The sequence below is a fragment of the Lepisosteus platostomus genome, chromosome 1, assembly GCF_059453375.1.
Source record: "Lepisosteus platostomus isolate fLepPlt1 chromosome 1, fLepPlt1.hap1, whole genome shotgun sequence".
Lineage (NCBI taxonomy): Eukaryota > Metazoa > Chordata > Actinopteri > Semionotiformes > Lepisosteidae > Lepisosteus > Lepisosteus platostomus.
Window position 1 is genome coordinate 77,768,615 of NC_142611.1, and position 26,842 is coordinate 77,795,456.

At 42.8% G+C, this 26,842-nt stretch overlaps 1 protein-coding gene and 1 long non-coding RNA gene across 6 annotated transcripts in view; one reads left to right on the forward strand and one right to left on the reverse strand.

Moving 5' to 3' along the window:
* The window catches only part of fgfr3 (fibroblast growth factor receptor 3), a 76,712-nt gene that overhangs the window by 39,823 nt on the left and 10,047 nt on the right, over nucleotides 1-26,842 (reverse strand). For all 4 annotated transcript variants that reach the window (XM_088637995.1, XM_088637986.1, XM_088637977.1 and 1 more), the window contains exons 3-4: nucleotides 9,299-9,562; nucleotides 3,912-3,962 (exon numbers count right to left, since the gene is read on the reverse strand). In XM_088637995.1, coding sequence (XP_088494121.1) covers nucleotides 3,912-3,962; nucleotides 9,299-9,562 — 315 coding nt within the window. The remainder of the gene's footprint in view (nucleotides 1-3,911; nucleotides 3,963-9,298; nucleotides 9,563-26,842) is intronic.
* On the forward strand, nucleotides 18,966-25,745 carry LOC148678838 (uncharacterized). Of its 2 annotated transcripts, none has more exons than XR_015939795.1 (3): nucleotides 18,966-19,753; nucleotides 20,156-20,221; nucleotides 25,174-25,745. It is a non-coding gene; the product is annotated as an uncharacterized LOC148678838 (long non-coding RNA). The 2 variants fall into 2 exon arrangements; XR_015939798.1 differs by lacking the exon at nucleotides 18,966-19,753 and adding an exon at nucleotides 19,829-19,960.

Below are 26,842 nucleotides of genomic sequence, written 5' to 3' on the forward strand. Positions count from 1 at the left end.
ACGCGCCAAGTGTGAAAACAGAGACAACGAACGGAGGCAGACAGCTTAACGCACTTGCCGCCGAAACCTAGAAGGTATTTCACAACTTCCTGCAATAACAGCCCTCTCTCTTCGCCCTCATGCACTGAAGTCATGTCAGCAGAGCTAGAACGGGTAGAGAGGATTTACTGCACGTGTTGGCGCAAAGATCTCCTACGGTGGTCTTCACACAAAACCCTTTCCTGGCCACGTTTCTCAGGGAGACAAGACAGCCCCAGGCTTTTAGGGTCCACTCTAAGCATTTGGAGGTTCATGTGCTAAGGGATTGCTTTGGTTCCTGTTGACTCCAAAGAGGCTGTGAAACCAGATTCAGAAACATGTCACCAGCCACTTAACTCGCATTTGGGAATTTTTATATGATGGCGGCTTCGCAGCTTTGAAAATGTTTTTCCGTCTTGCCGTCTTCAGCCAAGGATTAAATGGATAAACACGGTGTGGGGCTTTTCTCAGGAGATCTCGGAAAAGACTGGCCCCTTCGTGTGGGAACAAATTTCCCTCCGGCCAGACGAGGTCTTGCCTTCTATGTGTCAGCTAAGAGCCTGTATTTCAAGTAAAATCATAATTTGGTTGAAAAGCAAAACGAACATTATATATTTATCTTACAACTGCATGTTATTCAGAAAGATAACAAATGAGTTTCTGTAATCGGAAGGTTTTCGTATAATTCCGAGGTATTTGCATCCCATAGATGGCCTGCTGCAGTTAAGGAATTGTAGCCATTTCTTATTAGGAATAATTAACAGGACTGGGACACTGGCTCGGGATTAGGTCTTGCCATGAAGATTTGCAGCAGACAGGATCAGAAGTAATTGTGTAATTTGCCTAGCAGACGCCTGTGAGTACACAGCCAGATTTAATTAGAGATTACATGGGCTCTTTGAAGGAGCGCAGTCCAGTCTGCAGGGACGCAGTACAAACAGTGCAGTCAATGAACCTGCTGCGTTCGGGTTTTGCAGCCCGGCCAGGAAAAACAGAACTGTGCACGACGGAGGTACAGAGAGCGGTACAGATTAGAACTCGTTAGCATTCCAGATATTTTGAGGATGGAAACGAATCAGGGGCTTTGAAGTATGTGAACTACTGTAATTTTTGGGGGAGTGAAATCGTGAAAAATAATTTAATTTTTAGAAAGAAGCATGGACACTATGTTGGGCATTATTTTCACGAAGCAGCTACAAAGAAACATTTAAGTGATCTTATCTTAGTAGTACATTTATATGCCCTGTAGGTGTAAAATAAAAATGACTTCTTATGCGTCACAAAGCAACGGACAAAAGTTTTAAACTAAAGTTTTCAATGTAGACAAGTTATCTAACGTGATTTGCTATCATTCTAAAATCTGCCCTTCGCTGAAAGCAACAGATTTACAATTAGCAAAATCAAAAAGGTGACCAGATTTACAGGAGGTTTCTAACAGCTGTCTGATATTGGAACGTTTTAACGGCATCTGAAGCCTTTGAGAGTTTGAGAAATGGAGGCACTTTACTCACATTTTTTGTGGCTTCAATGTCACATGTCCCATAACCTACTTAGAAAAGGACCTTTTTTCTCCAAACTAATTAGGAGTGGATTAGTGGACGTTACACACAAAAGGTTTTAAGTTTTTCCTAATCCCTTCTTTAAAATGCTACTGCCCTGTGACACAGGGGCAAATGAATGTCACGAGGCAAGCTTGTATTTAGGATTATATCTCTGTACTAGGCTAAAAGGTACTGTTTCAGACAAAACAAACATAACAACAATGAAATGGCAAAATGTGAAGGAAAACACCACTGGATATGGAGAGTATGCGATTGATCAGTGAGTGGTATTTAATTTGTTGCGATGAGGCACATCCAATGGCTTAGTCCTCTGTAAGCTCTCAGTCTTTTAATCTGACCTACCCTGACGACAGTTTCAGATGTAAAGATCAGTATCAGTAGGTTTTGATGTCTGGCATCCGCGGGGACAGAAACAGTAAGAGGACCATCCCTTAATACCGTCTTTCGCAAAACGTGCAGGACCAGTATCAGAGCGGCGAGCTGCCTTTCTGTATAGGGAGTGTTCACAGATCAGTCTAAATGCACACGGGGACACTGCGATGTAGTCTGTCTTGAGCAAAGGACAGGACACTGGAAACACGAAACGCCGTCTCAGTTTCTATATCTGTCTACCCCCCATGCATGATGTCTGCCAACTGCTTTAACATGGACCTCCGGGCTGAAGCTCCGCAGCTCCAGAAGCCGTGCCTCAGTCAGCACTGAGCTGAGCGCTCCCCTGCTCTTACGCATCCCGCGAGCCGGAGCGCCTTCGGCCTGCTTCCCACACACATGCTTGCAGTGGGATTGTCACCCCACTCTCAGCGCAATAAGACCCCCCCCCCGCCTCCCAGCACTTCAGCTTCTCATTCCCTATTCCCAAAACATCTGTTCCGAGGGACAAAGAAAAATCCCCGAAAACTAAACACGATTTTGTTTTGGTTTGAAATAAATTACATCTACTGAAAGTACAAATGCAGATGACATGGGCTATGCCTTTCTGCCAATTTTTTTTTGGAGGGGAGGGAGAGTTAAGGATTCGATGTATAATGAAACAGTGGTAACCATTTGCATGGGAGTAACTGGGAATACCTGTAAAAGTGACTCAACCAGAGCTCGGTTATCTGAAGTCCCCATTTATTCAGTGTCCAAAGTGCGCAGTCTAATGCAAGCCTGTTATTCAAGGGCTTAAGAACATTAACTGCCTTCTCTCAGAGTATCTCTGGCCATAAACACTCCAGATATCTGAATTAAAACCACTGAGGTGGAAGGTGAACGCTGAATAAACAAAGGACACCTCAACGACCGGTTTACTGTAGTTCCTCCGTCACCCCTCATTGAGTTCAATTCGCACCGTGGTCATTTCACAAACCAGAATGCACAACCGGATGTGGAGGTGCATTTAAAACTAACACCAGGAGGCATCTCTTTACCCAGAGGGTGGTGGGAGTGTGTAACAGGACACCCAGCCATGCTGTTGAAAGTGACGCCCTCTGTTCTTCAAAGAAGCAGCTGGAACAGATCCTTGGATCATTTAGCTACTAACTACGAAAGAGGTTAAATGAGCTTGTCTGTAACCTTTCTTAAGTTCTTGTTTTCTAAACCAGTGGTTACGGTTCTAGCCCGAGTGTGCTCCTGTTAAAAAAAGTATGATTTGCTTTCCATCTTTGCACTGATCCACAGCGTGAAAGTGACTGGATATCCGTGTAAAAAAAAACAGGGATTCAAAATTCCCAGTCCAATAGGGTAATGACCAAGGACCTTACTACTGTATGTCTTGTGATATTCCTTAAGGAGTCTTACCAATGTGGAAGACGGTTGGACTCAAAGGACTTATGCTCAGGGCTTTGAGAGCTATAAAGTCTTAGATCTAAACCAATCAGGTCTGACTGGAACCCTCAGATCCTGACAGGAATGAGGTACGTGCTGTTATAGCACCTCATTTTTAACAGATCAATATCTTATCTAGGGAGCAGTGGAGCTGAGAGTGAGGAAAACACAATGTGGGATTAAAAAAAACAACAACTGCACAGGCTCCACCTTTAGCTTGAAAAAATGTTTCCACTCAACCTGTAGAGCCAGCATACAAAATGATGTATGCATATACCTGCCTGAGTTTGCAAAAGACAAATGACTAAAATCTACTCTAGAGCTGTTGCGACATGTGAATTTAAGAAGTCTGATGACACCACAAAAAGAAACATGTGAAGATTCTTCTCTGCTCTATCTAAACACCCCCACAAACCAAATGGAAGCAAATACACACTGGCGAGTCGTTGAGCCAGTGCCCTCAAAGCATTAAAATCACTGTATATTTCAAGAGAGAAGAGGATGGACAGCAGAACACTGCATTACCTGCATCGTCCGACTCTTCATCATCTTCATCATCACCGGATGACAGGGAATCTATAAACAGAAAGAGAGCGTTACATTGCTGAGAGCTATTATAAATTACCGACTGCTGAATTACTTTTTTATGCACTGCAATCCTGTTGCTAAACATGCAGATTTAGAATAGATTTCCTGGATTAAAGCTAAATGATATTACAAGGCCATAGTCCTGCTAGTCCTGAGGGTGTGTGGCACTCCTGCTATTTAATATCTTAGATCATTTGAGCTTATCACTTACTTTTCAGATAGTATGAGCTGCCAACTTTGAGTAACTCTTGTATGAGTAATTTGTGACAAATATTCTGGGATCTAACAAATAGTGGAAAGCTACTGTACAAAGAGTTTGTAGTTATTCCCATTGCCAGCAAAAAATATTACTGGTTACAGATTAAATATTTATATCTCACTAATTTGCATGAGAAGTTGTTTCTCTTTAAAAAGAACTCATACATGCCGTAAGCAATGCTTAAAATTAATATTCATGGTCATCATTATAATAATTACCTCTATGTTATTTTAAATTGCGACATTCCAAAGCACCGTACATACAAACCGGGGACAAAAAACAAAGCTGGAGAGGAAAATAAAGTATTAATCAATGCCTGCTGGGTTTCGAGGCGAGACGTAAAACCACTCTTGAGTCAGGTCCTCTGATAGTATTTGAAAGCGAGTTCCACAGTCTATGTGTCCAGACACAAGACACAAGAACCATGCATGAAAGGACTGAAGACTGAGGTTGGGATTATAACCGGACAACGCACTGTAGCATGCGTAAAATTTTAAAATCAATTCAGGAGCCCATTGAAAACCATAGTATGCAGCATTATATTGTGTTTGCCTGTAACATGAGCATAAATATGCTTTCGTACACTTACACCCAGGTAGAGCATGGTAACACAAATGGAATGACTTAACTCTGTTTGTAGTATAGAATTGTTTAGATAAAAATTATTTAGATCAGCTAGAATAGAAGTAGAGTTACCCAATCCTAAATTACCCTAAATCCTTCATTTATTTATTGAAATATGTTCATTTTAAAATATATTTACATTATTTTAATCGAATGCATTTGGCTGATACCTCTATCCAAAGCAACATGCGTTTGCAGCCTGCTACACGGGTGGTATTTTACAGGAACGATCCCGTTGAAGGACCTTGCTCGGCGGCGTAACAACAGTGTCTCAGCCAGGCGTTTATACTCTCAACCTTCCAGCTACAAGTCCAGCTCCCTAACCACTGCTCCACACTGCAAAATCATGTACTCTACCCTCAGAACAGACATTTAATGATTTTATTACTCAGAAATATTTCAAATCCAGGTGTCTCTTGACACTCGGGTTTCTCCTTATTATCAATGCCAACATGCAGAGAATATAAAAATTTTCAAGGGCCCATGAAACTCCATAATAATTTTATTTACCTGACCTTGAGGTTTCTAGTGCAATTGCACATGAAGGTTAATGAAAGCCAGCTGTTATCACAGCTCCAGTATACTGTATGTTGCCACATGGAGATTTCCATCAAGACACAGGTTGATTCATTTACATAATCTCTCAGCATTATTAAAAAAGCGATGATAAATTTTGTAAATATAAATGGATTATTCTAAATGAAATGTCAATGCATATACGGAACAAAAACAGCTTCACAATGAAAGACATGGCATCCTGAGGAATCATAAAACTTTGCAGAACTGGTATTCTCACCATAAACTACCAAGGAGCTGTGCCATCAAATACGACCCTTCGCCAGAAAAATCTCTTTCAAACAATCTGACACCTATGTTTAGTTATTGACAAAAGAACAAATTATTTTATATATGTTTTGAAAAGAGTATATTTTTAAACACAGGTAAAAGCAATATTGTTGGTAAAATAATATTTGAAAACATTAAATTGACAGCATCTCGATCCAACCCAAGTAATTTCGGCTTGTCTTTGATCAATAGCGGTAAACTCTAATTTAAAAAGTTAAGCTGGCAAAATTCCCGACATGCGAGCGAAAGCAAAGTTTCAAATTCCTCGCCAACCCATCTGCTTTCGATAATGAAGCATTTCAGGCTAATTGCTTTGTAATTAGTTGTCAATAACAGGCTCAGCTGGTACCTTGAATTTGCAGACAAATGAGAGCCAAATCAAACAAGCATTTATCCTCCTCTTAGTTTTCTATAAGCAAAGACTGCCATGGATGGTCTTAAAAAAACTCTGGTGTATTTTTGATTTTATTCTATTCACTTTTTGGTCAAATGTGTGAGTGAAATTCAGAAAGACGGAAGGCTCCGATATTTCTCAAGCTGAACTGTTACACTTGGGAGGTCCCAGCCGGAGCAGAATCTCTGAGTGTGACTTGGCAGCAGCTCTATTAGTTGCTTGTTACCTGTGTTCTGGTCTTATTCCTTAAAACAGTCAACCCTTTGCATGGACACAGAGGGTTAAAAACGACAGACAGGGTTCCTACTGTACATCCTCAGCATGGAGTGCTGACAGGAGATTTTAAAATAAAAAAAATACAAGGAAACGACTGAAAGACTGCAATAGTGCCAAGAACCCAAACTCAAAAAAGGCGTTGTGTAGGCCAGCGGTGAAACGTGTAGCCGCACATTTAATCACTTCTTAGTCATTACATTGGCTTCCACCACCCACACTACTATGATTTATTTATTGTAAGTTTGATTTGCAAACTCCAAGACATTTACAGTAGAAGGCTCCAGCTAAGCTGTCTATGGGCTACTCTAGATGCCTTCCAGCAAGGTGAGAATGAAACGTTTTGTTCATATAAATAACAACTTCAGACCACGATCTCAGCCCTTTTGCACCACAGTCTAGCCAGCTAGCAAAGCGAAAATGGGTATGCTCCACCATTACTGTTCAATTTAAATATTTTCTGTTTAGCATACAGCTGAAAATAAAACTCTTGACACCTCTCCCCCTGCTGATCACAAAATACGGCCCATGACCTGATGGAAGGTTTCTTCAACATCAAGTCGCGCTCTTCTTATTCACACCTGGTTGTGACTTCATCTGGGCCACAGCTTCAAAGTCCGGTCTTTCAATTTGGTAAATCGCAAAAAAAGTATAAGAACGGAAACAAACAAAAATTCTGATCCGCACAAAACACCAACCATTTCCAACGTCCAAACTAAAAAAAAAATACTTTTAGGTCAATCCTGTCCAGTGCCAACCTCTGCTGTTAACCTGGGTCATGCTGTTTTGCACCTGGAACTCTTGATTCCAGTGCAGGCGCAGTCCTGTATATCATTGCAACAGATATGCTCCAGTGCTTTGTATTTTACTACAAATCATAGTTTCTATCGTTCATGCGAAGCATTTGTGAGTTACTGTGCAGTGCTGATGGCAATGCTCTGAAAAGAGAGACATTCTATCACTTATCTTCTGTCTCACTGGATTTTAATACCTCCCCAGAGGCTTGGCCACATGTACTAGGGGTTTTCAAAATGCATTTCCCTTGTTAGCCAGTGTTAACCTTATTTAACCCAGAAAGCCCCCCATTCCAGGCAGCTGTGTCCTAATCTGTTTAAGATAACCTCTACATGCCTACAGCTAGATTCAGACTCCCAATCAATGCTATACTGCAGGGAGGAGAAAACCTGCAGTTCACTAACACTGCACGTCACAGCTCAGGAACGTGTGCTGGACATGCTAGAGCTTTCTTAAATTATTAATATTACTAATAAGAATTTAATATTTCAGTTCATTTCAGATAGACAGCTGCTGACGTTATTGGAGGCTGAGCCTATATTGCTCATAGCTCTCTCTGTTCTATTTCACTGACTTTAGATCACGTAAAGATGATTTACAAAATTCCTAACCGAATTCCTACAACACACCTTGCTATTTTAATCTAAACGATAGTAGCATTCGAAAACCAAAAGAGCCCATGCGATACTCTTCAAGTATCACCTTTTCTATTAGTGCCACCACAGCAGACCGGCTTAGGTTTACATACAAGTCAAGGTCATGCTGCAAAAAAAGAAAGCAGGTGCCCCCCCCACCACCACCACCACCACCACCACCTGGATGGGATGCTGGTCCACCACAGGAGTGACCCCACAGCAATGCTGGTTTCCAGTTCTAAAGCTGGCTGGAGCGGAGCCACCAGGGTGAAGCACCTCATCGAGGGCACAACAGCAGTGTCTGCGTGAGGACATGAGCCCCCAGCCTGCCCCTCGTGGGTCTGAAGGCTGACCCACTGTCTGCGCCTGGCCACCTCCGTGCTAACAACAGGGTGAAGTGGAAAATGAACAGGCATAGCAAAAGGCTACACTCTCACATAAAACGGAGAGCAAATCAGAGAAAACCACTCAGTCCGCAGTAACACTTTAGTTTAGAGGTTGCAGATGACCCTGTATAAAAGCCTACAGGTAACAGCACATTCTCAGAAACTAAGCGAGGCTGGGCCTGGTCAGTACTGGGACAGGATATGACAAGTCCGGCTGTCCGCCGCCCGTGCCAGGGTTCGATCCTGGTTGCTCATGGGGTCCGAGCACAAACTACACCGCTCCCTAGACAAGGGGTAACTCTGCCACCCCGAAAGGCCAGGTCCTGCCCCAAAGGCAGAGCTCTACATTGTCTAGATTTCAGGGGGCTGTGATGTTGCTTCAGTAACTGGCTCAGTGCATGAACCGAGTCAGAAGGGAGACCTCCAAGGAAAACCAGGTTCCTGCTGCAAGGGGTGTTGGTGGACCAGTAGGTGGCGCTAAACTCTCTGAACCAGAATTTGCAAACTAATTCTCTAATATCTTGGCGACAGGAAACACTGTGCTGTAGGTTAGGTCCTGACTACTTTGTCATTCAAAATCCCACAGCACTGTTTGTGAAAGGGATATTAACCCCGGTGTCCTGGCTAAATTCCACTCAGGGTTTGCTCAGTCAGGCCTTCCTAAAGTTCCCTCTCAATAATGTGCATGATGGCTGCCTCACGTCACCCAGGCGGGAGCTGGGATTCAGTGCTGGATGGTGCTGGATGAAGTGGGCCTCTTCCTAGACATGAAGCGCATTGAGATCTTGTGGGATGAAAAGCACTATATAAATGCAGAGAATTATAACGTGTTATTGCATCACTTAATTGTCAGTTAATACAAATTTGGTTTGTTCACAGACATTATTAACCATCAATAGTGCAGTCACTAACACGAGGTCTCTCACACTCTGCTGAGCGATTAAGTCACAAAGAGCTGGCATGTGGAATTTGCAGCCCTTAATCTACAGCCTGACCCCTTCTTCCATCTGCATGGGCATGAGGGAAGACTCGTGTCTTCAAGAGCTGGGCAGGGGCTGTGTGGACAGCCGGGCTGCCCGCCGAGTGAGTGCCCAGAGGGCCAGCTGGCTTACCTGCTACTTTCACAGTGTAGTTGCTGACCAGGGCGCCGCCATGAGCCAGCCTGCACAAGTACACCCCCGAGTCCTCGTACGACACGTTGATGATGCGCAGCACCTTCTGCCCGATGCGGGTCCTGTTGCTCGGCAACACCGCCACGCCATCTTTGAACCAGGCCACCTGCTGAGAGACCCCCTGCGGCCCACAGGACAGGTCCAGGGTGTCTCCGATCCCCAGAATGAAATCCTCCAGGAAGGCCGTCTCACTCGATAACGAGTCTGGGGAAAACAACAAGGAAGCAGGATTAGATTCAGCTCAAGAGCATCTTTTGTAATGTTGTAAATTCAGACTGTAAACATACAGTAGGAACATTTCACACTCATATTCTTGAACTTTCTGCCATTGTTTACCTCAAAGCCAGATCTTTTATTAAGCAAAGAGTAAATAACTTTTAGGGATCGCTTGCAATCTCATCTCTTGTATTTGAATTCCTTTATCCCTTGTATTTCATTCAGCTCCTGGTAGCAGTGCATGTGAGAAGAAAGAGCATGTATAACCAATATCATGTAGGCTTAATCTATAATGACTTTCATCTCAAATCAATTTCAAACACCAGAATAGGGCGAGATCTATGCAGGATTTTCAGTGACTTAAGAAACAGTAATAAAGAAGCACTTGTGAATTAAACATTGTTTTATAACATGTATAATTACCTAAAATGATTAGAGAATGTGTAAATTAGACAGTGCAACAATGTGTTTTAATTTTCCTATCGACCACAAAATGAACATACTTAAGTTTGTAAAGCCTTGTACATCCTAGCAAGGACTCAAGACTACATGTTCAGAGTAATCTGTGCGAAGCAGCTGTTCGGAAAGGGACTTTTGTTTCTGGGATCGCTAGACCTGTTCATATGAATGACTGTGAGCAAGCTTTTTGTGAGTCTGTGTACACCCCTCCATGCCCTGCTTCACAAACTAAGCGACAGCTGGTGCAATGTATCAGAAAAGTCACAGTGGAAGATCAGAGATGCCTGCATTTAACATAAAAACACTCTAAATGAAGATAAGTTACAAAGCTGTTGTGATCTGGAAGTGACAAAGAACCTGAACCAGATAAAATGTACAAACAAGACACTGTTTCCGCACTAAAAGTTACTGGCCTGTAGCACCAAGGTATCAGTATACGTTTTCTTAAGAAAAGAGAAACAGTCCTTAAAGGCACCCCCACAGTCATTAAAAAGACATTTGTGTTTACTGTAATGGAGAACACATTTGCTGCCAGTATTGTATGGGCAGCAGCTGTATCATAAGGTTTCAAATCCCAACTCTGGGCATTTTTTTTCCTGTCGTCATTCATCTCTGACAGCTTCAAAGAGGTCAATGTTGAGTTCTTGTGGAACTTACAATTTCAGGAAAAACAAAACATAGAAGCTATAGAAAAAAGCTATAGAAGTGGTCCTTCACGATTCTAACATAGTGAGTAGTGCTTCTCCTGCTGTAAAACTATATAGTCTGCTTTACTGATTAAAAAAAAGAAAAGGGGGGGGTACATTCTGCCTCAATGTCCATCTCTCCCTCTCTTTTTTCCCTGTAGTAATCCAGGTTAGACTTTTTCCTGTTGTAATCCAGGTTCAATTACTTCAAAATAGGTGTTCTTGTGCAGTAATGGTGAGGGAAAGCAGGGAAAAGCATACGTGTTGGTGAGTGATCAAGGTTACAGCACTGTTTAACAACTTCACTGAGACACTTGCTTTGACAGACAAGGAACAGAGGCTTTCTGGAAGTCAGAATATGAGAGATCTAATGTCAATGACACCAGCAGATTCTGTAAAATTCTCATTAAAATCTTTTCTCTGGATGCGTGTCCATTCATACAACTTTAGTTATAAGATCCATAAAATAGCAGTAGAATTTTAACTTGTACAGTCTGAAAGGAAGTTTATTTATAGGAGGTATCATATTTTACTTCAAATATCTGGGAAATGCAGTGCTAGCAATTTGATAGTAACTCTTTCCAAGGTGTACCAATTTCAGAATCAGACAAATGAAAATCAAACATTCTTACTACCAAAAAATAATGTTTATATGTGTATTTCTAGCAAAAAAAAAAAGATGTTGGAAACCTGCCTTAATTCTTGATACAAATGCAGTAAGAAAATTAAGTTTAATCTCATTTGAGGAGATTCCAAGAGTGAATGAAGCACAAAAAAGTACATTACTGTCATTGCAAATTTAAATCTTTCCTGAAAAGTGTGTTTAAACACTCACTTTATATTAAGCTATAAAAACTGGGATTCCAGTGGGCTGAAGGAAAAAAAGAGGAAAGAGAATTTAAGAAGTTTGTCACGTACCACACAGATTACCTGTGAACTCCCGTAATGATGCCCTGTTTGTCTATAGGTAAGCCAAAACTCAATCAAACATTCGACCAACCCCCAATCTCTTCCACACACAGACACTCACTTCAGTTTGCTCAAGGTGGCCTGTGGTGGAAAGCAAAATATGTTTACTTGCTTTTCAAATTAAAAGAAACTTTTGAGAACGAGCTCTGCCAGTTCTGAACAAACACAAAAAGAAAGCAGAAGAAAGAAATCACTGTGTCACATACCGGCAATGTTTTTTTTTTTCTACAGAGAAGGAACTCTTGTTTCATACCCTGTGTCTGGCTCTGAGACAGCACTCTTTTTTTGTACAGGAATGCTTACAGTAGCTGTACAGTAAGTGATAATGGGAGAGCAAGCAAAAACATACAAAACGCGAACACATACACATTGCATATATTCCATAGGCAGCTGCCAAGTATATTTTAAATGAATGGCTATAGAACTACAGTACACAACCTGAAAATAAATATTGGCTGGGATATCTCGAATATGACAAATTGCCATGGAAATTTAGTGCACGTTAGATATGTTATTTTTATATAAACAGGCTTGAGAAATGTGACATTGCTGCCTCACAGCCCTGGAGCCCTGGGTTGGATTCCTGACCTGGGGCACGATCTGTGTGGAGTTTGCATGTTGTCCCTGTGCTCGTGTGGGTTTTCTCTAGGTGCTCTGGTTTTCTCCCAGTCGAAATAAAAACAGACCAGTAGGTTGATTGGCTTGGCGGAGAACTGGTCCTGGTGTGAGTGTGAGTGTGTGTACCCTGCCCTGTCTCCCCCGCAACCCTGAATTGGATGAAGCAGTCGGAAAATGCCTGGATTTGAAAATGAAAGCATAAGAAGTACTAATAACAGAGAGGCAGTCGTTTGACCAGCCTGGTTTATTTTTTCCATATATTCTCACATTCTTTCATTTTTCCACAGGTGGAGCATGTTCTGCCCATTGAGCCCAATGGGTCGTTAGCCGGTGAGTGATCTGAGGGTCTCATTGAGCCATTCCTTAAAAAGACACCAGGATATCCTGTTCAACAGTGGTTGTTCCAGACTCCCACAAGCCTTTCTCTGCAAATCCCCTGGTGCATGCTTCAGCCATCCCATAACATTGTCTCTTCATTCTTTCTGGAATGAATGAATGAATGCCGTGAAAATCCTTATCCCATCCCTATTCACCCCTTTGATCGGACGCCATGTCAAAGTGACAAACTAAGAAACAAGCCTGAAGAGCCCTACATCTTCCAGGACTGAAAGCTCTCTTAAGCTCTCTAACGTGTAGGGAATGATGCAGGTACACAGCTACTTAACACCAGCAAAGCAGCTGAGCATGACCCCTGGACCAATACTCAATACTCTCTGTGAAACAAGACACACAATCGATCAGGTTTGACAGAAATTCATTATGAAAATTGTTAATGGTTGCCTACAGCCCCCAGGGGCACAGACAGCTAATTTCTAGTTCTGCCCATCTGCCTAAACCATTCATCCCATATCTGTGTCTCTCTCTTGCCGAGTACAAATCCTGCTGAAAATGGAAAGCCCAGCTCTTCATAAGTTCTAGGAAGACCAGTTGGGCTCAAGGGAGTATCCTAAACTGACAGGCTGAAGGAGCTGAGCCTTTTTAGTCTTGGACAGAGAAAACGTTGTGGGGACCTGAGAAAAATATTTAAAATCCTCAAAAGTACTGACAACCCACGGGACTTCTTCAGAATGAACAGTGAAGCATGAACAAGAAGACAGGAGTGGAAACTATATGAAAGTGCATTTAAAACCGAGAACTGGAGACATTTTTTTTAACCCAGAGAGTTGTGGGAGCATGGAACAAGCTACTCAGCCATGTTGCTGAAGCCGATACCCTGGGTTCTTCCAAGAAGAGACCCTCACATCAATTAACTGTTCTAATGTGCTTCATATATTCGTATCATACTCTGTTATTTTATGACCCGTTGGGAAAAATACAACATTTCCAATGAAATTGTAGTTTCATGTTGTCAGGTCAAACCCTAAAGCACCCTTCTCCTCCCTGTCTGAGGCTGGACAGGCTGCCCAAGTTCCCTCTCTCTACAGTGTGGACTAACCTGGGGGGTTGCTGCAAGGGAAGGTGGGCGGGTTCGAGAGGGGAAGACCCGGGTGCGAATCTTATATACAGAACAGGAGTCTGCGATATTACGATCTATCCTCCGCCCCTAATTTCTGTTATAACTTCAATGGCACAATGTGCCCACCTGCAGGGCGAGGTGTCTGGGATCCTCAGAAGCCGAGAGGTATTGCGCTTTCGAGCACTGTACGCAGACACGGTGGTACCTTCCTGCAATCTCTTCTTCATTTCAGAAATAATAAATACCCCCCCCCCCCACCCACCCAGCTTGAAAGATTTGCCCCCCCTTCACTAAGGTATGCTGTAGGGAAAATGGAAAAGAAGTCAGGAAATGCCTTGACTCCAGCGATTGTGTGATGCCCAGGTTGCAGACTACAGAGAGGCACATTTATTCGGTGCGGAGACTCCTTCTGGTGCAGGCTGGGAGCTTCATAAGAGCATAATGTCCTCTCCTCTATGAAAGAAGCTATTCTGTGTTAGGGCCTGACTGCTCCACTCTTCAAGTGCGCTGCTGAAGGGGCGCTGAAGACCTCTATAGGCGCTTGCTGCCGGAAGCAAGAGAAGTAGCTGACTATTCCCTCTTAATGAAAAAAGGCTCCATATGTTTTACATTTCTGTTCTAATGCTCCCAATAATCCTGGGTATGGCTTTTCCAAATAAGGACTTAATTGAAAATAAATCCAATTTATGAGGGCGGACGATGAGGTTCAGGAATCTTCAAAGGATTGTTTTCATTCTTCTCCATCCTGAGCAAACAGATCTGACTCCAGTTCAAAGGGTAGTGGGTTAGTGTTCTGCCCTTGGATCCTGAGACGCCTTACAGTAGGGTAATGTTTGTGGAAAGACTGTGATGTTGCTGAAGTGAAGGTGTAACCAGGTCTGGGTAAACAACATTATAAACGCTGCACTGTTGGAACCCTGGATTCTGCTCCAATGATACAGCACAAGTACCGGAGGGTGCAATTACACCTTTCAGGATAAGATTCCGAATCCAAGGAATTTTTAATCATTCAGCCCTTAGTGAGTTTAAAAAGTCACCCACGATTAATTCACGATACCCTCTTTTATTGGCATGAGAGTGTGAATAGGGCAGGCCCGGGACAGCACCTTCCCACACAAAAGAGAACGTACATTTCAGGCCCTGCACAAGGGCCAATACCTTGACAGTGACGGCATGTATTTAACTCACAAGTTCCATGTACGTTTCATCTTTGTCTTGCTTTTTTAGAACGCAGCCTTAATCCATTTCTTCACATGCTGTTCTCCAATTTCAGTAGAAAACCACATGCAAAACTATTCCAATAAGCAACACAAAGCAGCTTGCACCTAGACAATGTAATTAGATAACACAAAACTCTATTATATATACACTATAATATATATTATTAGATATACTATTAAACATACTCAGTAATATACACAAATGCAATAAAATATATAAGGAATGGTGAGCACTTGCATAAAGGAAGAACTCAGAAAAGCAAATATCCCATCCATTAATCTAAGTGTGCTCAATTATTATAGGACTGGCAACCCATCCATTCATTATCAGACAAATACTTGTACCTGGAAATGGATACAGCAGTCCATTGCCATTCCCCAAGTTCAACACATGGAGCACACAGGAGACTTCAGAGACAATAATTCACCAAGCTCACGTATCTGGAGCTCAACCTTGACCGCACATCTAGAGCACCTGACCAAAACCCACATGAACATGAGGAGAGCATGCAAACGCCACACAGAAGGATTTACATGCTAAAATCAAACTTAGATCTGAAAGAGCTTTGAGGCACCAGGCTGGACTGAAACAAATTTACAGAAAAAGATAGCCCATTTTGGGGAGTTAATAAATTTCCAAAATGATAGTCAAAATTATGAATACTTTTCCTTTACCATGCTTCACATTAAATTAGAAAAACCATTTCATACACACAATTATTGCTTGTTATGTCATGTGAGTGATGTCCCCATTTTCTCATGCTTTCTCCCCAATACCACTCCAAAAAGCACTAAATAAACTCACCTTTTACGACTACTTTATATGTAAAACGCTTACAAATGTGAAATGTTCCAGATGGACCCACGCAGACATTCATCAAGCCAGTTTCTGCTACAGTGCGTTAATCTCCATTCAGAATATGAACATCTGCACACAAAGGTATCTTTCTGTAAAAATAATCAGCTACAAACAATTTGTCTGCTAATAGTTTTGCTGCTGTTTCAGGTAATTAGTCTTTCATCACATCTGTTTTCGAAACTGAAGTTTCTTTGAACAGCCCAAACTATTAAAAAAATCACTGCGCATAATGATTGTTTGAGTATGTGCAAGGAAAAAGGACAAAACAGTACTAAGTCATTCTTTCAGCCCAGTCTGAGTAATGCATCTATCTCCCAACATGCACGTAGCAAAGCTGATGCAGACACTTCGCCACACCTATGCAAACGTGAGGTGAACATGCAGACTCCACACAGAGGGAGGTTCGGACCAAAATCCAACCTAGATCTTAAAGTGCTTTGGGGCAGCAAATGTGATTGGGATTCTCTATGAGGTTCTCTGTAGACGAGGAAGCAGAGTCCAGGCTCTCACAGATGCCAGGCTGCTCCAGTGGCAGCCCTGCTCTCTGAAACACTTTCTTCTGTCACTTGAAACATCGCCGCGCTGCCAACTCAGGACGCAGGGCCGGCCGTCACGTGACCCCCAAACGCAGTCCGCCACAAAGTGCAAGTTTCTTTCTCTCGGTTTCACAGCTATGCAGATTCTAAATACCATCCTCATTCGGGCTGGACATACTTTTAATGCGAGCGCCCTAATCTCTTGCTTCATGCGCCTTGGCCGGATGTAAATACCTCAGAACAATGTCTTTAATCTCGGGCAGCCTGACAACCTCACACTGCCCAGGAGGCGCAGGAGCAAGAGGGGTGTATCTGAGAGAGATCAAGAAAGGGGGCTTTGCGGCTGTTTCTTTACTCTTGTGTGTTGCACCGCGTGTTATCAAAGCCCAAAAGTAAAGATAACTGCGGCTTCAAAACATCCCTTTCCCCCCTCCTTGCTCTGAACTGCTAATTAACATCGGAAGCTACTGTACATCCAAAGTGCCTTGTTAAAGCCAAAGAGTCTTCAGTCTTTTCAACCCCCCCCCCCCCCCCGCCCCCCCGGCCCCTCCCCAGCCTGGCCTCCAACTGGGACTGTATTTAGGCAGCCGTAATTGTCATTCCGAGGACGACTGGCCTAGTTTCAATGGAAGAAACGCACTGTATGTACGAGCTTGTCTTGGATGACAGGCCAGTCTCCCTAGCCTAGCTTAAGAGCAGAATATAATATACAAATTATGAAGAAGAGGAGGCTGTTCTGCTTTCAATTAATACAGTTGAGAGTAGCCTGCGGGATGAACCTCACGCCGGATGTTCTTAAAAGATGCCCCTGAGTCAGAGCAACATGAGCAGTGAGCACTAGGAGGCCATTTGATCAATCGTGGTTGTAGGGCCGATAGTCACTAAGTGATTCAAATACTCTTATCAATTATCAATTTTCTTATCAAGCTGTACTGTGTAAGCCAGTATCAGAAAGGTGGAGTGTTTACTTTGTTCGATTTTCAATATATTTCCAATCTTCTCGGTCCAGATCTGGCTGGGGTGTAACTTGTGGTCTTAGTCTCTGCGCAGGGACCAAAGTAGTGATCAAGATTAACCATCCATGTCCTTTCTTGACATCTGGACAAAATCTCCTCACAGCCTTTTTTGGTTTCATTGACAGAGATTCACCCCCATTAATCTGCTGAAATGTGAAACACTGGGAGTTCTGTCTGGGAATTCATGGGTAACCATGCCTGTACGAGCCTTGATGTAGAGTAACGCCTCTTAAATGAACAAGCTCGTCAATTTTATGAGCAGTATTTTAGGAGCAGGAGTGAATGTTTGGGTGAAACATGCGTAGCAATCAAAAAGGTGAGCAGGATGTGCCAGGGGGCGTCTTTGGATTGTAGCCCACAAGTGCGTTTGTGAGTCAGCGAGTGGGAGACAGTCAAATACTGTCTGATAAAAGAGTCAGGCCTGCAGTGGCCACCGGTTGATACAGATCCATAATGCGGCAGCATGATATTTAAACAAAATAAGACTGCTGAACGCATGGACAATACGCCTAAATCAGAGAGCTATAATGCAAAATGAGTAGATGACTGTCATGCTCGTAAAAATAAAAGTACCTCTTCCATCCAAAAGAGAACTCTGACCATGCAATGAAAGGAGGAGGCCACAGTTCAGCTGTGGGGCAGCAAGGGCCTACTCGAACTCAATCTGACCGAAAGAACTCCCAAGGAATAAAAGACCCTGTGACCTTCGTGACCGCGGAGCGATCCCTGCTGTGTGCTTCTCAAGCCTGTGTGGAGCTGCCTGAATCGGCTAAAGAGGTCTCAACCCTGCTGTGCTCTGCGCAGGCCGCCTGAGCAGGACCTAGCCACTCCAGAACAGTTTAACAGAACAGCAGAGGTCAGGAGGCCAGGGGACCCTGCTGAGCCTCCCTAACAGAGATATCAAAAGCATACGATCCACACACACTCCAGTCACTGATATCCTTATGTTGCAGCAGTGAAAGTCAACTCTCCTCGCTGCCTCCTCTAACACGCATGTGTTAGATCATAAAACATTCGCAAAGTCTTTTACAAACAAGGTTGTTTCTGTATTCACAAAGCAAACAACGGGCGCCATTTTGGTGCATCAGCTCGCAGAAAGAAAATTGACTTTCCCTCCTAAGGGGCCTGTGATGAATCATTGCTGGCGTTAAATGTTTTGACATCTGGCGTCATCTTTTGAACTCTGGGATACAAAGTTAGGCTTTTTTCAGTGAGCGTTGTTTTCACGTCAAGCTAAAGTTTTGATTTGCTTAATGGCGCAGAAGAATGCAGCTTTTGAAACTTTATATTTACCGAATTTATTTTCTTTTCTAACGTTGGCGCAGGACACATTTCATTCCAAGGAAACACCGCTGAATGTGGTTTTATTAAACACTCCGGTAAGGATCTGGAGATGCTGCTCGCTTGCTTGAGGGAAGGCCTGTCTGTGCTCGCGATTAACAGAGAAAGTGGTGACACAGTGTGAAACAGTGTCTCCGATAGAAGCTGTACTGAAACTGTGGTGATAACCCCCCTACACACATCACTACTCCCCGAGCCCCAGACTACAAATGCAAAATCTGTAGGCTTGTGTTTGCTTTCAGTCTGCCTTGACAACCACAGGAAAAGACATAAACGGCCCCAGAGACTCTGGAATGCAGCCCTGCCTCATCATATGGGTTCATATCTCTTCACCAGCTCCATGTCAGATCCTCCCATCATGCCCTCAACCCTCCCAGGCAGTGCCCAGTCGTGACCTGTCTTTAACCTGGCCCCGCAGGTTACCTGCGTGACACTGCAGTACTACAGCAGTGGTACTACAACTAATTTTACAGCTCTACCTTAAAGCATCTGATCCCAAATCAAGTGCAGATTGGAGCTGCAGTAAGGGTGACTGGTGTCCTCTGGTTTCAGTTCAGTTGAACTCCCAGTAACCTTATTATTTAATTACCTGCTTAAATAATCTGAATGCTTAATTAATGTAATTATTTAATTAGCTGCATAAGTGTACATTTTCAAACCTGGCTCCAAGGTGAGTCATAAGTAACTGTGCCTTTAAGAAGTGAGTGGTTTGAGCTATCATTTGAAGAAGGCCTTAAGAAACATCCTGTATGTATCTAAGAAAATATTGTAAATTGTTTAATTGACATCACATGATTGAATAAAAACCAGAAGAAGACTTATCCTTCAGGAATTGTCTCTCATTCCCCTGACCTATTATGAGTCGGGTACTGGTGTACATCAAACCAACGAACTACTTTACTGTAGATAAAAGTGACACATTTTATAAAGAGACTTTTTGAAAAAGCGAAAAACCTGTTTTTTTTTTTCTCAACGCCGTGCGTCCAACAAGAGCTGGAGAACTGCACGAGTTAAATGTGGTAAATCTGAAATTTTACACGAATGCCGCAATTAAGCTTGTCTACTATGAAAGGAAAGAAAAGCACGATAAATTCGAGAATGCTGCACGGCGCACTCAGCCTGTACAGGTCTGAAGGGGGTCGTTGACGAAACAGAAACTGCTTTTTTTCCGCTGGTGGGATTTCAGGAAAGTGATTACCCTTTTCTTCAGTGTTACATTTTCACCAGTAGGTACCAATTAGAACCTGCTAATTAGAGTCCCGGAATATATCAAACCCCGAATATTTCCTAATTAAATTTAATGGAATAATTCAAACTACCTTAGGAACTTTCGCTGGGAAGCAATCTTTAAGGAGGTTATTTTGCATGTCTTCCTGTGTGAGATCGATGCTTATTTTTTTTTGTCTCTTTACCATTCTTAGCATGAGGAGGGAGGCGTGTCTTGTAAGATGGCTAACGCTAGCGGCGGCGCTGAAGTTCTCCGAAAGGTATGTAAAACATTGTTTATTATGCTGCCAGACCAAACCTTCCCTCACACACACACCATTTATCGCGTTTTGTTACGCTTTTGGGAGTTTATTTCCCAGGTGTTTTTAATAACCGCCAGCTCACATGCACTGGGTTCATTGCTCCAGTGGGGTTCTGGCTAAGCCTAGCTCGACTCGAGTTACCCGCTGAACCTTATTCATTAAACCTACAATTCTAGTTAAGACGCCGATAACCATTAATCAGCTGTGGGAAAACTGTTCAGGTTTTTTCCCCTAATGAACTGCTACCACGGACTTCAATCTTCTATGCGTTTCACAGAAACATCAACCGGAGACGTACCGTATTTTCATATATTAACGGAAGAATTAACAGCAGGAAGATGTATAAATCCTCGCAGCCTCTTGACCCCAACAAACTAAGCCCAGAAACAACAGGGACAGGAGAGGGGTTCTTCTGTGTAAAGGAACAACTGTGTACAGTTGGCCCAGGCGTCATTGCTGCCCTGTGCGGTTTCAGAAACCGTCCCTGTTTAGAATTCGTTGTGATTCTTAAATCTTTATTATTGTTTTGAGTCCCTCATCGTTCACTCCCAGATGCAGACCCCATGCAGCAGAAAAAAGCAATGATTTTTTTAAAGCTCAGTTCATCATCGTCATCAGTGTCTGTGGGCATGCTTTCCTTTGGTGCCAGTCTCTTGCTTGATCACACTTTTTCCATGTTGTTCTGCCCAGTGCCAGTTGGCTACGGCTGTGTAAATCCTTCAGATACCAGTCTTCTGTGCTGCGGACCCACTCTCTCCCTGTCTGTCCCTTTTGTTTTTCCCTGCTGATCCTGTGAAGCAGGATGCTAACAGCTAGAGCACGTGAGCGAACGCCTCCGTATTGTTCCCCTTAACACTAATGAGGAACATCAGGTAGCGGCAATACTACTACACTAACGTAATACATGATTTGTCAGCTGGATGACATGTGCAGCCAAATCTATTCCTTTTTTTTTTGTCTTGCGGAGCACAGGAAACCTGCGTCTCATTGTTATGGGAGTGATGCTTTGGGCTACACCTTACAAGGCTTTGCCATTTGTTTCCTTGTTAATCTGAAAACACTTTTCCGCCCCAGTAAAAAAGGACGCGTCTTGCAGTAGTTCAGAATGGAAAACTGAAGAGGAATAATCCCGTCCAAATGCTAGCAGATAGTCCTTGCAGTGAAACATAAATACTGTACTGTGTAAAAGACCACCCTAAAGAAGCAAAGATGTGTAAGACTTGTAAATCACTAGGGGGGGTATTGATTGGTGAGGATGACCTCTTAATGCTTACTGTGAGCTGTGTATAAATTAATAACTTGATGTGAAAAATGATGAAGATTTATTTTGGCAGGAGAAAATTTCCAATTAAATAAACATTCAGATATGGAGGTTTGGTTACTGAAGGTGAACAATTCAAAATTTAATTCTTACTAATCTTCTGTGCTGGGCAGCAGGATCTGGAGTTAGAAATCTGCAAGGCAGGCATTTACAGAATTAAAGCTTCTGTACGTGTTTGCCTTTTCTGTTGTATGAAAGGAGACACATGCTGGGTCTAAATCCATCACATGGGTTATAAAAAAAAAGCCAGAATGCAAGCATACTTCACAACTCTTTGATTGCAAAACAAAGAACAAAATTGTGAAAAATTAAAGAGTAACTTAACTAAATACACTGGTGTTCTTCAACCAGGGCCAGATCTCATGGAGGCAGGATGAGCTGCCAGAGTGTGTGTTTGAGCTCTGGCGTTAGCTAATGGACTGGGGGAGTCTTCCAGACTTGACTCGCTGTGGGCACAACAGACATGACTCGGCTGTAGCATCCTTGTCCTGTAATCACCAGCTGACACATAATCTTGCAACAACATCTCTAAATGTTGCTTCAACCCTGCGTGCGAGTACCTCCTGCCAGACAAAATGCTGGACCAAAGCTTTTACAGCACTCCAGAAAGGGTGCAGTTTAGTAATGTCCGACATTGAGACATAACACTGTAGCCACATCAAGACGCTGATGTTGTATTTAGGTGGAAAGTGGTAAGAAAGAAAGCAAAATGTGTCTGTGGAGCCTTCTTCAGCTGTTAAAAAGTAGAAAATCTTTCTACGTTTTAAAGTAGATAAGGTAGATACTCTACCTTGGCAGTCGATGGCCTCTGACACCATCCCACACTAGAAGCCAATACCAGAAACGTGATTGTTTTCACATTACTTAGGTGACAGACGTATGTTACAGCATCCGGAACAGACAAGTGAGCAGTGCAGCAGGAACAGGTCAATTTAGGTTTGCAACTCTGTGAGCCCGTGCAGTCGACGCATTTCTGCACTGCCACGCCGTTTCCGCACTGAATGGCGTCTTTTATAAAGTCGCCTTCACGGTGGTACTGGGGGAGCTGAGTCTCCTCCTGCAGACAGCCTGGCCCTGGCCCACCTGGTGCCCGTTCACAGATCGCCATAGCCGGGCAGCGGGGGGAGTGGGCCCAGCGGTGCAGGATGGTATCTAACAAAATTAAGTTACCCCCCCCCCAAAAAGATAACGTAAATCTCTCCATTTTAAACCAGTGCAAGGCAGCATATCTGGATCCCCACACCCATCCATTCTCTGTCTGCTTCATAAGAGCTGGGGTGGGAGACGAGCTGGAGCCCATCCTGACAAGGTGGGGTACACAGTGAACCAAACATGCATGCACTCACACCAGGCCCAGTTTTCTGAGGAGTCAGTTCACCTACCAGTACGTCTTTGGACTGTGGCAGGAAACCCACATGAACCTGGGGAGAACATGCAGACTCCACACAGACAGCACCCCAGGTCTGAAATTGAACCCAGGGCCCCAGCACTGTGCTAACTGCTGTGCCACCATCCTGCCCTTGTACAGCCAATTAATAACGGGCTGTTTGTGGTTTTGAGGACAACATAACTATCGCAGTGGTGAGTGTGTATATAGATCGTATAGCATGTCTCTCTACTCCGACAGACTGAGCTCATTACTAGCAGCAATTAAGAGTGGGACGCTAGGGAGGTGGGGTCAAGCTCTCGGGCAGCTGGAACCAAACGGACTAACCACAGGATGGAGAAAACGCATCAAGCAACAACACCAGCAGGACCAATCTGCTCCAATCAGCTGGCGAAGATTTCAGCGTGGAGGTCATTCACTTTTGAGTTTTCTACACTGTTCTGCTGGTAGCAGGGCTTGAAAATGACCAGAGTAAAACGCAGGGAAGGGGGGGGGGGTTGGTACAGATGATGCCTCCCTTGTTTTCTGTTTGGACTGCTTGCAGCTCACAAGCTGCCATCTGCCTGCACCCTGCCAGGGGCGGAGCAGCTCCCAGTGGGGCTGTGTGAGAGCTGCAGAGTCCCCACACACGCTGCTGCACCAACAGGCCTTCTCCTTCATGGGAGCCTTGATTAGAGAGTGGAAGAGTACGGGGCGCCTTCTACCCTAGCGGCAGTCATTGTCCAGTAATACATGATATGCGTACATGTCATCATACATGGTCAGATCCTCTGTGCGCTTCAGCTCGACAGAATCGGGAGATGAAACGAGATATTCCAAACAAGAAGGCAGTATCTCGACTGATACAGCCGTTCGCTTTTAGGCGAAAAGAAACATTCTTATATAAATGATGTCACTCAATTGGTTTATGTAAAAAAAAAATACATATTTCAAGTTTTCTAAAAAACAAATGACAAGAGGTAGATAATATTGTTATGCAGTCTTCCTAATTTTCATAATCAGTGCTAGAGTAATTGAAGACTGGTGCTGTTGAGAGACAGGGAAATTAAGACATTCTGCGGCTTTCCCTATGGAATTATACAGGAACAATATTTATGGAGCCTATTTGCCAGTTGCCCTGTACAAATCTCCAATGGGTTTATCAATTTAGAGGATATCTTGTTTCAGGTGCTGTGGGGCAATAAACCCCAAACTATGTCAACTGGAAGGTTCTTTTACTTTAAAGAAAAAGTTGATATAGTTAGCAGTGTTTGGTCAATTTATACCATCGGTTTGTATTAGCAAATTAATTTTATTTTTAAAATTTAGCACCCAAACAGTTTTTCCAGCAGCTATTACTGATTCCACTGTTCACAGTTTTATTTTTATTGTGAGACTCAAAAGCTTTTACTCATACTGGTATCCGAGTAAAAGAAATAGCAGGTTGCTGGTTTGGATAATTAATAAAGTTATGTCAGATGAAGTGTTAAAAATGCAAGAGTTGAACTTGATAGGGATTGATGAGACCCCCACTCCTTACAAATACAAATATCACTTTAACTTCTGTCTTTGACAGTAATCATCAAAGGTGCGTCTACTGCTAAACAGACATTGACAAGGTGATTTTCAAAGGTTCTTTATCCTAATCACCTCCCGTATTCTTCTGAAAATAATTGTAAAAGTTTAAAAATAGAGAAGTGCTTTATGTAACAAAGAAACAATTCACTACAGAAAACACGGAAGCAATGTTTTTTTCCTGAAATGCTCTTTTGGAAAATTGGATGAGAGGAGTTGGAAGAAGCGGAGAAAATTTTAAAATAACAGCAATTAATACATTTTTTTTAAATTGTCCTGTTTTGCATGTATCCAACGAATATGTCCTAATGATTTTTCATGTTGGCACTGACCCAACATGTAAGGCGAAGTTATTGAGTTTATGATATTAATTTCACCTCTGCAGTCATGGAAATGGACTTTAGTCTGTGAAATATATATATAAAAATGCTTATCCCGCTTAAGAAATGCACTTTATATATAACTTTGGATTTCTTAACAATGTGACTAGATGAAACCCCGCCTGTCACAGATGAATTTTAAAAAGTCAGTAAAAAAAAACCCTCAAACTTTCAGCTAACTGACCAATGCTTTTTAATACAGAGCCAAAAATTGCAATATATGCCTTTCACTTCATGATTCCCTTTTTGATTTGTTTGCTTCATACAGGGACCGGCTGTGAGTCGAGGACGCTCAGAAATGTGCTTTGTCCTGCGCGCGGGTAGGACGCGTCTGGAAGCTGGCGCAGGAGGGGGCGGAGGAGCCAGAGCCCCGCCCACCTCTTCAATTCGGCACAAACTCTTTAGCGGCGGCGGCGTGAGATGTGCTGAGGTGTCGCCCATAAATCAGCTCATTTAAGCTGTGAAAAATGAGCCCTAGTGAATTACATTCAGAATAGGGTGTTTTATTACCGTTCTTTTAATGACAAAAACAACCCCTGGTGTGATTTATGGTGTTAATTGAAGAAGCAGGTTAAAGGGGATTCCTTTAGCTTTTAAACCACACACAAACTCACACACCCTCTAAGGGTGTTTAGCCCTAGAGCTTTAGAAGGTACATTTGTTGCAACTGATGTACTCAAATTAAATACAGTACTTTAAAAGACTTGCATTTTACTTATGGGAATTATTTTTCATAATAAAACATTACATTACATAAAACATTAGTGTGCTTAATGTATGTATATATACAAAGAAGCATTAAAAATGCAACATATGCTATGGGTTTTGTGCAATTTAACCACTCAGTATATACAAACTAGGCTTTATTTATTAAAAATATATGCCTTGCTCATTTCATGCTTTCTTCTGTATTCACCTAGCGAAGTTTTAAAAGCGGTCACCCAGCTGTACAATGAGAGAGTTATTTTTGTAAAATTTCGCAAAATACAGTATACATTAAGGATCATCCCTTTTTTTTATTTTGTCCATTTCCTGGAGTAGCTTGCAAAAGAGAGCAAATCCGATCACTGTGTGTTACTGCTTGTTTAGATATGGCAAGAATTGGTTTTTGGAAATATTTCTCACCCACTCGGCAAACAACACGAGAGACAGAGAGGAACAACTGGAAGCTGGTGTTTGTCAAGTTTGTGCACTTGACTGTCAGTTCTTCCAGGGAGTGCACAGCGCCCAGCACCACTGTGGACTAAATGATATGAGTTTTGAAAGAACAGTTCTGCTTCAGCAACAGCAAGTCAAATATTGCTTTTCTCAAGACAGCCAAAACCGAAAACTTCAGAAACCAGCTGCACTCTGGGGAGAAGGCAGGCTCGGGTCAATCCATCACACTCTTCCGGTCACACGTAAGGAATAATGGGATCTTTTGGGAAAATGTGAATTGCCTAAGTTGTTTCACCCACACTTTGCTTCAGTGTAGACATCTGAAATAAGTTTGAAATCTTAAATTGAATAAAATGTTGCATATTTGCTGGGAGCTGCATGCGGCCGTTGATAAATTCCTGATGCTGGGAAGAGGAACGAAATTTGCCATCTGCAGATAAACGATTGGCATTTTATTCCCACTGATATTCCATCTGTGTGCATCAGATGCCCATTGGAAACATTAAGGAAAGAGAGAGCTGGCTTATGGGTAATGCAGATCACCTACAGTGTACTCCATGCTCTGTTGATAGCTTATAAAAGGAGTTACAGTGACACCTCCAAACTGGCAGTGCTTGACTTATCTCATGAGATAACGATCAGAGAAAAACACTAAAGCAATCTCGCACTGCTTTCAGCACAGCATCTCCCAGTAGAGAGAGGCACAATATGTGACATCGTTCCAAAGCCTTTTCTGTTAATTGTCATTTTTATTCTTTTCAAACACCGCGGTCGCACAA